At 48.7% G+C, this 13,384-nt stretch overlaps 1 protein-coding gene across 1 annotated transcript; it reads left to right on the forward strand.

Moving 5' to 3' along the window:
- Positions 1–10,137: 10,137 nt before the first annotated feature.
- On the forward strand, positions 10,138–11,824 carry DIO3 (iodothyronine deiodinase 3; the record flags this gene model as incomplete). The annotated part of the gene is made up of 1 exon (XM_080619595.1): positions 10,138–11,824. One exon carries the CDS (start codon positions 10,138–10,140, stop codon positions 10,960–10,962), a length of 825 nt encoding a protein of 274 aa, XP_080475721.1. The 3' UTR covers positions 10,963–11,824.
- Positions 11,825–13,384: the final 1,560 nt, after the last annotated feature.

Consider the following 13,384-nt stretch of genomic DNA (forward strand, 5'->3'; position numbering starts at 1 on the left):
CAATCCGCCCAATGCTCTCTGGATGCACTAGCTTCACCAAGATGGGTTGACTATGCAGTGCATTGACTGATACAACAGGGAGGCTCCAGAACTACTATATATATATAACTTCTAATTTGTCCTTTGGGTTTCAGGTGGGTTCAAGCTGTATTGCACAGCATCAATCAAATAACATAGCACACATAGGGTACACCCAGCATGTCCCTAACATGCCATACTCATTGCCCAGGTGTTCAGCTGTCAAGCTGCATCTGTGTTTGTTTAGCACTTCCAGACGTCAACCAGACTGATGAGAATGATTGTACTGAACCAGTGACCATATGCTGTATCAAGCAGTGCTAATGCAAGGAAAAGGAGGAGAAGGTACAGCAATCTCTTGTTCTCCAATTAATCTCTTCCTATACAGTGCAGGAAAACAGACTTGACATGAAACAGGTGCAGACGATGACTTCTAGGAGGATCAGAGAAATGGAAAATCCATCTCATGAGAAGTGACTGTGAGCACATCTGAATAAACAGGTGCAGACCAATATGAGCCTCAGATAGCCTCATACTGGCCCAGAATCCTTATAGACTGAATTAGCACAGTGCTAATGAAATCTCCCACAGAACTCACCAGCTCAGGCTTAGCATTACACTGCCGTAGCCCTATAGGCACCAGGAGAGGACCAGTTTAGACCCCAGCTCACTCAGTTCATTAGCAAAGAGAATCTGAATCTGCCTGTTCCCATCAGTGTTGATACACCTCACTACAGTTTGGCCTATTAGCCACAGTGGAGCGGTGCCCAGGGGGATATAGGACTGCCCTTGATGACCTTAAAGGTCTTTTCCTTTAAGGGATTCTATGATTCTTAAACACACAGAGAAAGGGGAGGCAGGAAAACTGCCTCAGCAAAGAGACAATGTTGGCACATGAACAAACGGTGTAAATGCACCACAGATACCTTTAAGCTGGAAATATGAATAATTCTAGCCATTACACCAGCGAGATCCTAGAAGAGCTCTCACAAGTAATGAGAACAAAAATGTAACTAATTTTAAGGTGATGTTTGATGTTTCGGAACAGATCTCTCTAACACAAAGGTGTCTGAAATACTCCTAATGCCCTGTAAGACCCCACCCTGAAAATCTCCGTTAGCTGTGAGCTGCAAACCAAAATCCAGCTGAAATCAGAAATTTAATTAAAAGCAGCACTTCTGAGCTGGCTGCTGGCAGGCATTACACTGGTAAAAAGTGACAGCTGCTTCATTGGCAGCGCAATGTCAACATCTGTAAAAAAGGCCAGGGAACAGGCACAGTCCACCGCTGCCTGAGGACCACCCCACTTTGAAGAAGGTATTTGTACAAAAGGCTTCAGTCTTTTGTCTATGCTTTCATCAGCTGAGATACTTTACTCCTACTTTAATTTATATTTTGCTGCTGTCTTCCTTTTTTTTGGCTCAGTGGGAGCATAATGCCAATTAAAATTAGTTAAGAGAGAAAATGTCAGTTTGTCCAAATACAACATAATTGTTCTTAAAAAAATGTTCTCACAGTACCTAGTAAATCCAGGGTTTGTTGGCAGTAAATATGCATTTCAGAACTCTCTCCTCTTTGTACTAGTGTGCTTACATCACTTTGATCCATTTTATTCGCATATACATTCCCCACTTTGTATATGATTTCCATTTCTCAAAAGGGGTTATTAATACCTTTTTTAAAAAAATACCATTTTCTTGTTTTAAGAAATTTAAATATGGTTCCAGGTGAGAACCAGCACCAAGGGATTAATACTCTTACAAAATCAATTTTAATAAAATGTCAGAAATAAAAGTACGGCTGGATTCTGGGAAGCAGGTTTGCACATGTGTTAATATTCAGAGGTAATTTGTGGCCCTTAAATTAAGTTTCACAGAGGATGGTGGACTGCTCCTGGTAGCCACAATAATTCACACACTGCAAATAGTGAATTGGAACTCAAAATCTAATATCAAAGCTTAATGCAACCATTTAATCTTTGGTTGTTTTTCTTTTTTTCCTGACAGAGCTTCAGGTGGAAATGATGGGCCCTATGAAATGATGAGCTGCATTACATAGCTCTACGCTTGTCACAGTTTTTCCCTGTGAAGAGACTGTATTGCTTAGTCTAAGAATAACTTTAAAATTCACAGAAAGTAAGAACTGTTGAGCAGCTAAAAATAAAAAAGTCATAGGAGGACGTGCTGTTAGGCATAAACATTGAGACCCTTCGAATCATCTTGAGCTGTTGAGCTAACCTAAACATTTTGGGTCAGATCCTGATCCCAGTGAATGAAAATGATTTGTGGCAAGAAATAATGTTTCTCCTTTTATTTCTGTTTTCCTGCTAATGAGTATCAGATATAACATTGCAAGACTATTCTGTAAACAAAGTGCGAAATCAATCATTTTCAGAGGAACATTTTATTCACAGTAGGCTGTGTAGGGAAGGAATTAAGCCTAAGTAAACAAACAATGAAGGTAAATAAGAATACACAGAGAAAGTGAAAAGATGTAGAAAAGCTGGCAGATGTAGTTAAAAAATTACTGGATATATGATGAAAGCAAAATATACTGCTTATGAGGAAAATTCAAATATTGAGTAAAATGCTGAGTAATTTCATCTGAGCATTAAATTATTTGCAGTTTCCTGCATAAAAGGAAAAACATAACAGAAATTCAGGCCCCTGTTATGCCAAAGCTCTTTTCTTCATCCAAGAGCAGAGAAGCTAGCAGGTTTACACAATTTTATGACAATTAAAATATTCCATATAAACAATGCATACTTGTCCAAACTAACTGACTTCCACTTCCAGTTCTTTCTGGGCAAAGTTTGAGAAAGAAATACCAGGCTGCAATATAAAATAAGCAAATTGCAGATATTTTGGAACAAATGAAGAATTACACGCAGCTCAGATACATCAAAATCTATCTGGCTGCAGAGTCCTATGATTAGGATGTGTCAAACTGTCCAGAGGCTTCCTTCTATTATTGATAAACAAGCCATGCATTAAATTAGGTGATTAAGATGTGTATTCCTTTCAGTTCTCATGTATGTTTGCCATTAATCCAAAATAACACTGCCAAACCCCAACCACAGAAATAGTGAAAATAAATATCAAAGGTCTGGGAAGAGAAATCCTGAGGTCACAAAGAGAAGGTAACTTCAAGGGAGTATCCTGGAAATTAAGACTTATAAATCATCATGGGCTGAAAGAAACAAAATTCAGCAATAGCATAATGCCATTTTACATGGCTAAAAATAATGAATAGTGGGGCAAATGCCAGGAAAAAAAAATTACTGGAAAACTTCACAAACATTTATGTTCAAAGAAAAGGCTTCAAGTGAGTTATTTGATAGAGACTAAGTGCACAGCAATGGTGCCTTCTAGCCTCCTGATTGGTATGCTGCTTGCTTCAAACGGGTCTGTCATACTTAAAGCAATCATTTACACAAAACCAAACCACATTATGTATGTAATATACATTTTAGTGACGTTGGGGATAAAAGGTCAGTAGATGAATCATCCCCACTCTATATTCAAAAGTGGGCTGATACTCCTGCCTTTCTGGGTAAAACTCCTCCATTCTTGCTAAAGTATTTGTTCCTTTACTCTACAGCTTATTCCAAGCCGTTAAACCACTGCTGGGTAAAACCATTATATTGTAGAAAATGAGGGTCACCCTGAAAAAGATTATCCTAGACATGATCCCTAAAGATTTTTCTTGAATAAATGTTTTCTAAATGCCTTTTTTGCATGCCTTCCCCTCTGAGTTTGTTACAGACTGAAAATTCAAATGTGTTACTGGTTCAGGCAGGGCACGTGCAATTGCCTGAAAACCTGAGAATTATTATTTTTTAAACCTTCATATTTTACTGCACTTCTAAGGAAAGCGAGATGATGGAAATCACATCCTGAGCCTTCAGCCTTCCTTTTGTCTGTTATCATGCTACATGGCTTCAGCCAATCCTGATCACAAGGAAGGCATCAGGAGTTTTGCCGCTGATCGCTCATGACTTTCACCACAGAAACCTCGGGGCTCTGAGCATCAGCCTGAGACAAAGGCTGCCAGGCAGCAGTGAGATTTCCCCATGGCAAGGAAGCTCAAAGGAATGGTGTTTCACTTACCTCCACAAAGCCTGGACCCAGTTTGTCAATTCAAAAGTGTACCTTTAACATTCTGAGAAAATACCCTTGTCCTGTTGCCATTTAAAAGATGAAAATCTAACCTTAGTTATCAGGCTGTTGTCATCTTTCTGAACAGTGTTAATGTATTGAAATTTGATGTCATATGCTGAAATATACTGTTATAAAACACTGCATGTGGTGAATTCTGTTACAATCTTCTTAGAGGAGATTTAGTTTCAAGCAAGTTGCATCTCCCCATCCTCCTCTGTATCACACCTGAAACCAGTATGACCAAAGACAATGGAAGAAGTATTTTCTCTTTCTGCCAAGGACTTCATCTATATTCAATGTGTATAAAGTTGCCACTTAAGTATAACTCTATGGGCTTCCACTTCTGGACGAGACTGCTGTCTTTGCTGCAGAGCAAACCATTCAGATGACTATAATTATACCATACTACCAGGGGGTCCAGCCTGAGCTCTTGAGCCACAGCAGCTTTTGAGCAGCTTGCTTGGTGGGTAGCAAAGATAGGCTGGGCATGGGGGGTTCTGGATAATCTCATTTCCTACTGCTGGAGGAAGTGTGTTAGCAGATGCTGCTGAAATTGACATTGCTGGCTTACCCCAGAAGCTGGCTGTGCACCCCTTTCAGCGACATTGCCCAGCAGAACCTTGTGACAGCCACTGTCGTCTCCTGTATATCTGCTGTACTCTTCTACTACTCAAAAGGGTAAGACTACCTACATTTTACATGCAGTGAAGCTTATTCAGGAAATTTCTGCTCTTAATATATTCTCAACTGCAGTTCCACCCTGGGGCAGTTTGATAGTATTGCTAGGGCAATCTGATGGGGCAGTTCTGTTACCCCTGCTTTGGCCACACGCTGTGGCCATTTCCCTTGTGCCTTCTTTGCAACAAACGTGATCATTCCCTTTGTCATGATCCAGTTTAGGGAACAAACCTGTCAGGAAAAAAATAACTAATTTTTCTAAAGCCAAGTTTTTCTGCCCCCTTAGTCCCTGAATCAGGTCACTGCAGGTCAATGGAAGATCACACATGACACAGTGCAAGCAGAAGTAAGGAAGACGGGTGGAAGAATGGTGGAAAGAATGCACCTTCTGGCATTCATCAAGTTACACTTTCAGTTGTGCTATTATACACTATTTTAGGGATCCTAAAGTAAACCCAGTCACCTAAATCACCTGGGTCTAAAACCATAATTCTTTAACCTGGAGCCTGTTGATTATCTCATTTCTACCACAGCTAGCTAGTACAAAAGGGGTACCAGCAAGTAGCAGTGTAGAGGCAGATGCAGAAGCCCATTAACACATCTGGAGAACAGTACGTTTGTTCATGCTGCAAAGCTTTGGTGGATGGCTCACAGACTCAAGAAAACGTTGGTTGCCACATTTCCACGCGCAGGGAAAGACCTGAGTGCAGCACTAATAGAGACGTAGCTGTGGAATCAGCCTTCACTCCAAACTAAATGATTCCTTTCGAATTCATCACAGAGTCAACAAGAAGTGTGGGGGGAAGGGAAATGCAAGGAACCTCTTCATCATACATAACATACTTGTCACGTATTCGAGGACAAGAATGCCAGGCTGGGGTAGGAGAGTCAAAGTGCATGGCTCTGTTAGTAATTTTATAGACCAGTCTGTGGCATGGCACTTTTTTCCTTTCAGTTCTCAAAGCTACTCAAATTATTGGCGGGGTGCTTGACTTCTCACGGTTTTTTCTGAGTCACATATATTGTTTTTTTAAAGGCAAATAAATAAAAGAAAAGAAAGAAAAACAAACACAAGGTAGGAAAAGAAAAACATGGTAAAAGATTAAGAGGGATGTAGGTCCAGAGACAACCAGAGCCATGCTCAGACTCCAGCTTATGGCAACTTTTTTCCAGAGGTGTCACTAAGAGCAAACAAATGCAAATGGAGTTTATCCACCTCCAATTTCAGCAATACAGCATTTACCTACTTCTTACGGATACCAGAGAGGTGAGTTATTCACCACTGCACTACTGCAGCTCTCTGCAGCCACTGGGTAGCCACTTACATGAAAAGAAATCATCCAGCTCTTATTCCAGGGATGGATCCCAACGTCAGCAAAAGTCTTTTTCATTTCCTTTACTGTTCTGTTCTAACAAACACATTAACAACATGTAGCTTAGATGACACGAGAGGTGGAACTCTTCCAAAATATACTTAGTTTCCTCTAAGAAAGTATTGCGTGCCTTTGCACAGGAAATTATAAAATAGAAAATAAACATGTAAATATACCATTTCAACACATCCTCTACATCAAAGCAGACCTGATGGTTTTAATTTCAGCTTTTTGAGGTTTTATTTTTATAAGTTGCTTGAATTTATTTTGTAGCTCCTGTTTCTGAAAAGAACTTAAAAGAGTTATAAATTCCATTTATCAAATGGAGAAAAACTACAACTATAAATTTTTCAAAAAAAGGAAATAATGTGAGCCTTGTATGTGCACTTGTGCAGACACACACATATAAACTTATATATATTAAAGTTAGCGACTGCAGAACCACAGACCACATGCAGAAGAGTGAAAAACACCCATAACAAGATGTGCCACTGTTAATCTCATGTTTTAAGGTATGTTCTATGAAATCCTCAGAGTGCACGAAGACATAAGTTCCCACACTATTAGCAGCAGCAATATGGATTCCTAGAAAGACTGACTACCTTCACATACCTAAAAATAATCCAAGATCCAACCGGGTGGTACAGCCCTTGTGACGTAGAGAGAGGTTATTGGCGTGGAAACACAGGATTTTGAAAAAGGTCCAGCAGAACACAGAAGTAAGGACAGCAGCGACACATCACTTCAAACTTCCCGAGAACCAAAGGGCTGCAGAAGGAATTCCACACTTTCCCAGGGAGTTTTGTCTAAATATGCAAGTGCTGTACTTCAACTGACGCATCAGTGCCTGGCTTGTAGAGCCAGGCAGAGCCACTGTTTCACTAAGAAACAGCATCCTCAGGTTATACTTGAATTTTGCTATGGCAGGAAAGTATAGCAGGGGGCCACTGCAGCAAAATGCTTCATTCTCTGCTCTATCCACAGCTGAACAGGAAACCCCAATTCAAAAGTCTCCTTCAAGCTATAAAAATAAAGCAAAGTTGTTTCCAGGGAATGGAAAAAAAGTCATTTCTAAAGTCCCTATCCAGCTACAAATAAGCTATACAAGACCAAAGACTTTCTTTTTTTTTTCCCTTGGAATATCTCTCACTGATCTAGTAGAGCAAAGTTTGTTGATACTCAAGGTTGCAAACCCATCTGTTTACTCAGGCTTTTGTCTGTCAGCATAGTCTGAAGAGGTCGCTTTGAGAGATCAATTTTTTTTTTCCTGGGGGTTTCTTCACAGCTACCACAATTTATTGCATCTGTTTAGAGGCTTTAATTTGTGGTTTTTAAGATTGCATAACTGCACAGAGAGGTGGTGAGAGGCCCACATGAAGAGTTCAAAATAAGTTTGACAATATAGTAAATATCTACTCAGTAATTTTCCCTGGACTGAGTACCACAGAATGCCAAAAAAGGTTATTAATCAGGCTAATGTAGGAATGTGGCATTATGAGGACTGGGCATACATTTCCATTCAGATGCTAAAACGCTGAGTTCCCTTCACTTGCTGTTGACACCAGCTAAAGACACACACCGGGGTGCTGCAAACCAGGCGCCTGATTAGATTGCTCTGCAACAGCCTATTCAGAACCCGATAAAGAAAAAATAAAATGAGATTTTAATTTTGCCTTTTATTCAGAGTTCTCGTAATAAGTTACATAAAAATGAAGTAAGCTGCCTGGACTCCCACAAGGAGGGTCAGCATTGATTTTTCCATGTTGCAGATGTTAGACAGGAGGCACGGAGACACGCACAGTCCCATCTGGAGAAGTACAGGCTGCATCCAGGAGGAGTCGCAGGTCTTCAGGCACTCTGGGGCTCTGCAGCTAGAGACCTGGTGTTGGCCACAGGCAGAAATGGGGCATCCAAGACCCACATACACATTGAATGCTTGGTCCTGTGTCCGCACGTCAGCATGGCAGGCACCTGGGTCAGTGTTAGCTGCAGCAGCAGCTCGGGTATGTGTAAGTCAGATTTGCATAGCAGAGGGCAGTGTTCAGCATTTTGGACACCAGCTAGTTAGCCTTTGCTGAAGAAAATGATGGGAAATTATGGGGAGGGTGCGAGCTTGGAACCCTGCATCAGTGGGGGGCAAAGTTGCAAGCAGAGCTAGCGTATTTTGTCTAGGGCTGTGTGTATACACCAAAGTAGGTTTAAGCTCTATACCACTGGGACAGGTCTCCATATAGTCCAGCAAGAAGGAACTTACAGACCATAAATTCCTCCTGGCTGGGTGAAGACTGAAGGCAGACAGTCTGCGTTCAGTTCTGAGTCCTGCAAGCACTTTGCTACCAATACACCCACCCACCCAACTTAACACAAGCCCTGTTGCGTGGATGGTTACATATGCCTACCTGGCCACACCCACAAGGTCACACTTCAGCCATCTGTCCAAGGACCTCGTTAGATCTACTCACACAAGAACTTTGTGCTTATGCTTCACATGACAACAGAAAAAAAACATATTGCTGACTCCTCCCGGCTCACGGTAAAGGAGCGTCTGCCCTGACTTACAGCTCACATGGGGACATGGCGGAACAGCACTAGCCTGTCGCCTTCACCGTGCCTGCGCCCACCCGTCGCGTCCATCCCCTGCTCCCGGAAACATCGGGAGGGCCCAAGCTCCGCAGTTACGGCGGAGCGCCCAGAAGCAGCCCCGGGCTGGGCGAGGCAAGCCCCGCAACCGCGAGCATGATCTTCCCCGGGGAAGCAGGGACTGTCCTGACCAGGCCGGCGTCGAGCGCGCTCGAAGGCGCAGCTGCAGCGCGACCGCGCCCCGCCTTCACACCCCGGCGCACCCCCACAGCCTCCTCTGGCCCCACGGCTCTCTGACGTGACCGTCATTCCCCAGGGCCCGAGGGGGAGGACGGTGGACCCCCATCCCAAGAGGAAACCCGCCGCTGGAAGAGGGCGGCAAGCTTCCTCCGGCTCGGGGGCCGCCCGAGGCGGCGCAGCCTCGCACACCTCCCGACCTGGCGGCGGCAGGGGCCCGCGGCTGCCCAGCGCCACCGCCGCGGCTTCTCGGGCAACAGCTACCCCTAGCGGCCAGAGCGCGCTCCGTGCCCCGCCTCCGCCTCGGGGCAGCGCCCGCCGGCCCGCGCCCACCTGACACCCCCCGGCCCGGGACAGGCCCGCGCGCCGCGAAGCGACGGCATTGTCCACGCGCAGGGGCAGCGGCCGCCTCCCGTCCTGCCGCCGCTGGGGGAGGATGCGATGGCAGCGTGTCCGCTGGTTCGAGCCCTGGGTGCCCCCGCTGCGGCGGCGGGGCGTGTGGCGGGGCGGAGGCCGTGCCCAGGGGCCACGGGGTTGGCGGGGCGGGGAGGGAAACACGGGGAGGGACGCGGCGCGAACGGCCTGTCCCTGTCACCTGCAGGCTGCTGCCGGGACGGCCCCGGACCCTGCTGCCGCTCCGGCGCGGCACCAGCCCCGCGCTCGCGCAACCAGTGCGGAGAGAGCCAGGGGCGCGGGCTGCTCCTGTTGCACTGCCCTTGGCGGGGCTGTTCGCAAGCGGCTGCCGCTATCTGCGACCGGGAACCCCGGCGGTGCTCTATCTCGGAGTCTGTGCCTGTGCCCGATAGTGGCTGCTCCCTGCTTTGTTGCACGTCCCTCGCAGCTCCCGCCGGGGCTCTCTCCCCTTTTGTCTGTGTATTTTTAGGTCATTAGAGTGGAGGGGTAGGTAATCCCCAGGCTCAAGTTCCAGAGGGGCGGGTTCTGGCCGGAGGTGGAGTCACTTTTCATTTAAATCCCTGACTATAAAATGGGCTTAAAGAGAAGCGGGATCTCAGCTGTGCTGCACAGACCCCAGCAAGCAGGGTGTGTGGAGACCCCCCAGCAGCCAGCGCCCTGCAGCATAAGCCGCTGCGATGCTCCACTCCCTTGGCGTTCACACCTTGCAGCTGCTCACCCAGGCGGCCGCCTGCATCCTTCTCTTCCCCCGCTTCCTGCTCACTGCCGTGATGCTCTGGCTCCTGGATTTTCTGTGCATTAGGAAGAAGATGCTGACGATGCCCACGGCGGAGGAGGTGGCCGGCGCCAGCGAGGGTCCGCCCCCTGACGACCCCCCGGTCTGCGTGTCCGACTCCAACCGCATGTTCACGCTGGAGTCGCTGAAAGCCGTGTGGCACGGGCAGAAACTGGACTTCTTCAAGTCGGCGCACGTGGGCTCCCTGGCCCCCAACCCCGAGGTGATCCAGCTGGACGGGCAGAAGAGACTCCGCATCCTGGACTTCGCCCGTGGCAAGAGACCCCTCATCCTCAATTTCGGCAGCTGCACCTGACCCCCGTTCATGGCCCGCCTGAGGTCCTTCCAGCGCCTGGCCTCGCACTTCGTGGACATTGCTGACTTCCTACTGGTGTACATCGAAGAAGCACACCCGTCCGACGGCTGGGTCAGCTCGGACGCAGCCTACAACATCCCCAAGCACCAGTGCCTCCAGGACCGGCTGCGGGCAGCTCAGCTGATGCGAGAAGGGGCACCCGATTGCCCCTTGGCCGTAGACACTATGGACAATGCTTCCAGCGCCGCCTACGGTGCCTACTTCGAGAGGCTCTACATCATCCAGGAGGAGAAGGTGATGTACCAGGGAGGCAGAGGACCAGAGGGCTACAAGATCTCGGAGCTGAGGAGCTGGCTAGACCAGTACAAAACCCGCCTCCAGAGCCCCAGCACGGTGGTCATCCAAGTGTAAAAAAGATCTGGGGAGAAGTGCAGAGGTGGAAAGGTGGGGGGGGGGGGCGAGGGTGGGGGGAGACGTGAGGAGAGGGAAAGCGCTGGGGCGCGGTGGCAGGAGCTGTCTTCCCCGGGGACACTCGAAGGAGGCTGCTGTGCGAGCTTTCGAGCAAGATGTGCCATAGCCTTTCTCTATTCAAATCACGTTGATTTGCCAGCCACGCTCTGTCAATACTGTATGTCCATGTGCGTTTTGTAAATAACTCTCTCTTTCTCTCCTTTTTTTTTTTTTTTTTTTTTTAAGAAGCGTTTACTATTTCTTAAGGAGGCTCTCTTCCTACGGGATTTGCTCCCAGCTGCGTGTGTGCGCGGGTGTGTGTCTGAAAGTTGTGTACAAGTGCTCCGTGCTGCCTAGCAAGTGCTAACTGGGATTTCTAGTATTTCTTTGTGATGACCGATTTTGAAATGGGTCCCTCTAATGCCAAGAAATCGCGTCTGATGTTGTCAAGTACTAGAACTGCCAATAGCCAGAGCTGAACGGAATGTCCTATTTATGTGGGGGGGTTTTGTAAGACGTTCGTTCACCTTTTTTTTTTTATGAATTTTTTTAAATAATAAAGGTTGAGTACACGTCTAACCTTGACTGCCTCTCTCTATCTCCAGATCGCTATGTTCACTTTCCCTTTTGCCTGCCTCACAACACCCTCCCACAGCCGGGGTGTGGAAGACGAACCGGCCCGCGGGAGAGGATGCGCTGCTGGGGGCTCAGGGGCGGCAATAGAGGAGAACGGGGTGTACCAGGCGTCCCCAGGGGGAAATCCAAACCCCGGGCCCCCAGGGGAGGGAGCATCTCTGTGCTCCTAAACACCAGCCCGCAGGACCGTGCGCTCCTGCTCTGGCCCCTCTGAGCCGCCCCTGGGAGGGCGAAGGTGCAGGGCTGATCGATGCCGTGCAGGCAAGGGAATTCAGGCGAAAATAACAGGCGGGGGGAAGCCGTCCCGGCTGGGAGAGCCGCTCCGTCGGGAAGGGGACAGCCGGAGCCGGAGCCCGGTCGGGGCAGCGCGACCAGCACCTGCGGCAAGGCGGGGCGGCCCCGGCAAGTGGTGGCGGCGGCTGCGCGGCTCGGGCAGGAGGGCAGCGCCCAGTTCAGCCGTGGGGGGCTGAACTCCGGCAGTCGCTTTTCAAAGGGTGCGGGGTGCCGGAGCCCGATCCCCCGGAGCCCGGCAGGTGAAGCGGATCGCGGGGAGCATCCTGTCGCCCCCGCAGAGCCTGCGCAAAGCCGCCCAGAAACAGCAGGTCTTTAAGCACCTCCCGTTGTGCCTCCGAACGCCTCCTTGTCCTTGGCAGCAGCGGGACGAGGCGCCAGGGCTGTTCAGCTGCGGCGTAAGTTTTGGAAAGGGGAGCAAGTGGGGGTCAAGCCGAGCCCACAAGACTAAGCTAAACCCGCGGAAAGCTGTTTGTGAAGGTGTTATAGCCCCTGTCTTACCCATGACAATGGTCCTCTGTCCCTCAACATTCACGGTTTAGATCAGCCCGTGTAACCTCTCCCGCCTCTATCCCGCAAGACAAGCAGCACCGGGTGGTCTCCCCCAGCTAAACTAGCGGCCCTGTCCCCGCTCCTAGGTTCTCTTCACCCTGCAGCCCCTGCTCTGGGAGCGGCGGGAGGACGGGAGCGCAGAGCCTCTGGAAATCGGACCACTTTGGCTGAAGTGTCAGCAGACCCGGCTCAGGTGCTCGCTCCGGACCGCCTAGCCGTGCAACCCGCTCTGCTGGCCCCAAATCCTTCAGCTCTTCACCTTTCCACTGCCCCCTCGAGCTGACGCCCTGCCGCCTCCCGCGGCACCGGGCTTGGGATTGCACAGGTTCCGCCTGGCTCGGGACCCTCCGGTGCTGGCGGAGGGAGAGCCCGCGGTGGGCTTACTTCCCCCCGACTGGGAGCTGGGCGCTGAGCAGAGAGCCATTGACGAAGCCTCGAAGCGGGACACCCCCGCGGCGACTGCGCACCGCAGGCGGCCGCAGGGCATCTCCCACTCCTCTCTGCGCGGCGAAGGTGTCAATCCCTGAGCCGCTTCCAGTACCCTCCACTTATCTGGCCTGCTGCATGGGAGAATCAGCCCCGGCCCCCTCCCGGAGGCCCCACGCGGGACAACATGCGCTTTTTCCTTTTTTTCCTTCCCCACTTGTCCTCACTTTACAATAAAGCCCTTCTTTGCCTTCCCACTTGGTTATCTCATTTTCCTAACTCTCTTTTGGCATGCTCTAGTTGTAATCCGAAGTTACGGGCAAACCCCGAGCATGTCTCCACCCGGGCCCAGCCCTCAGGACATTTCCTGGTCATACGAACAAAAATTATCACTGCCCTTACTCGGGATCTGACAGTGATGGAAACAGCCTCGTCTTTACTTTGTACTACTAGCAGATTTTGGTCAAAGGCTATCTGA

Source organism: Psittacula echo (assembly GCF_963264785.1).
Source record: "Psittacula echo genome assembly, chromosome: 5".
NCBI classification, from domain to species: Eukaryota; Metazoa; Chordata; class Aves; order Psittaciformes; family Psittacidae; genus Psittacula; species Psittacula echo.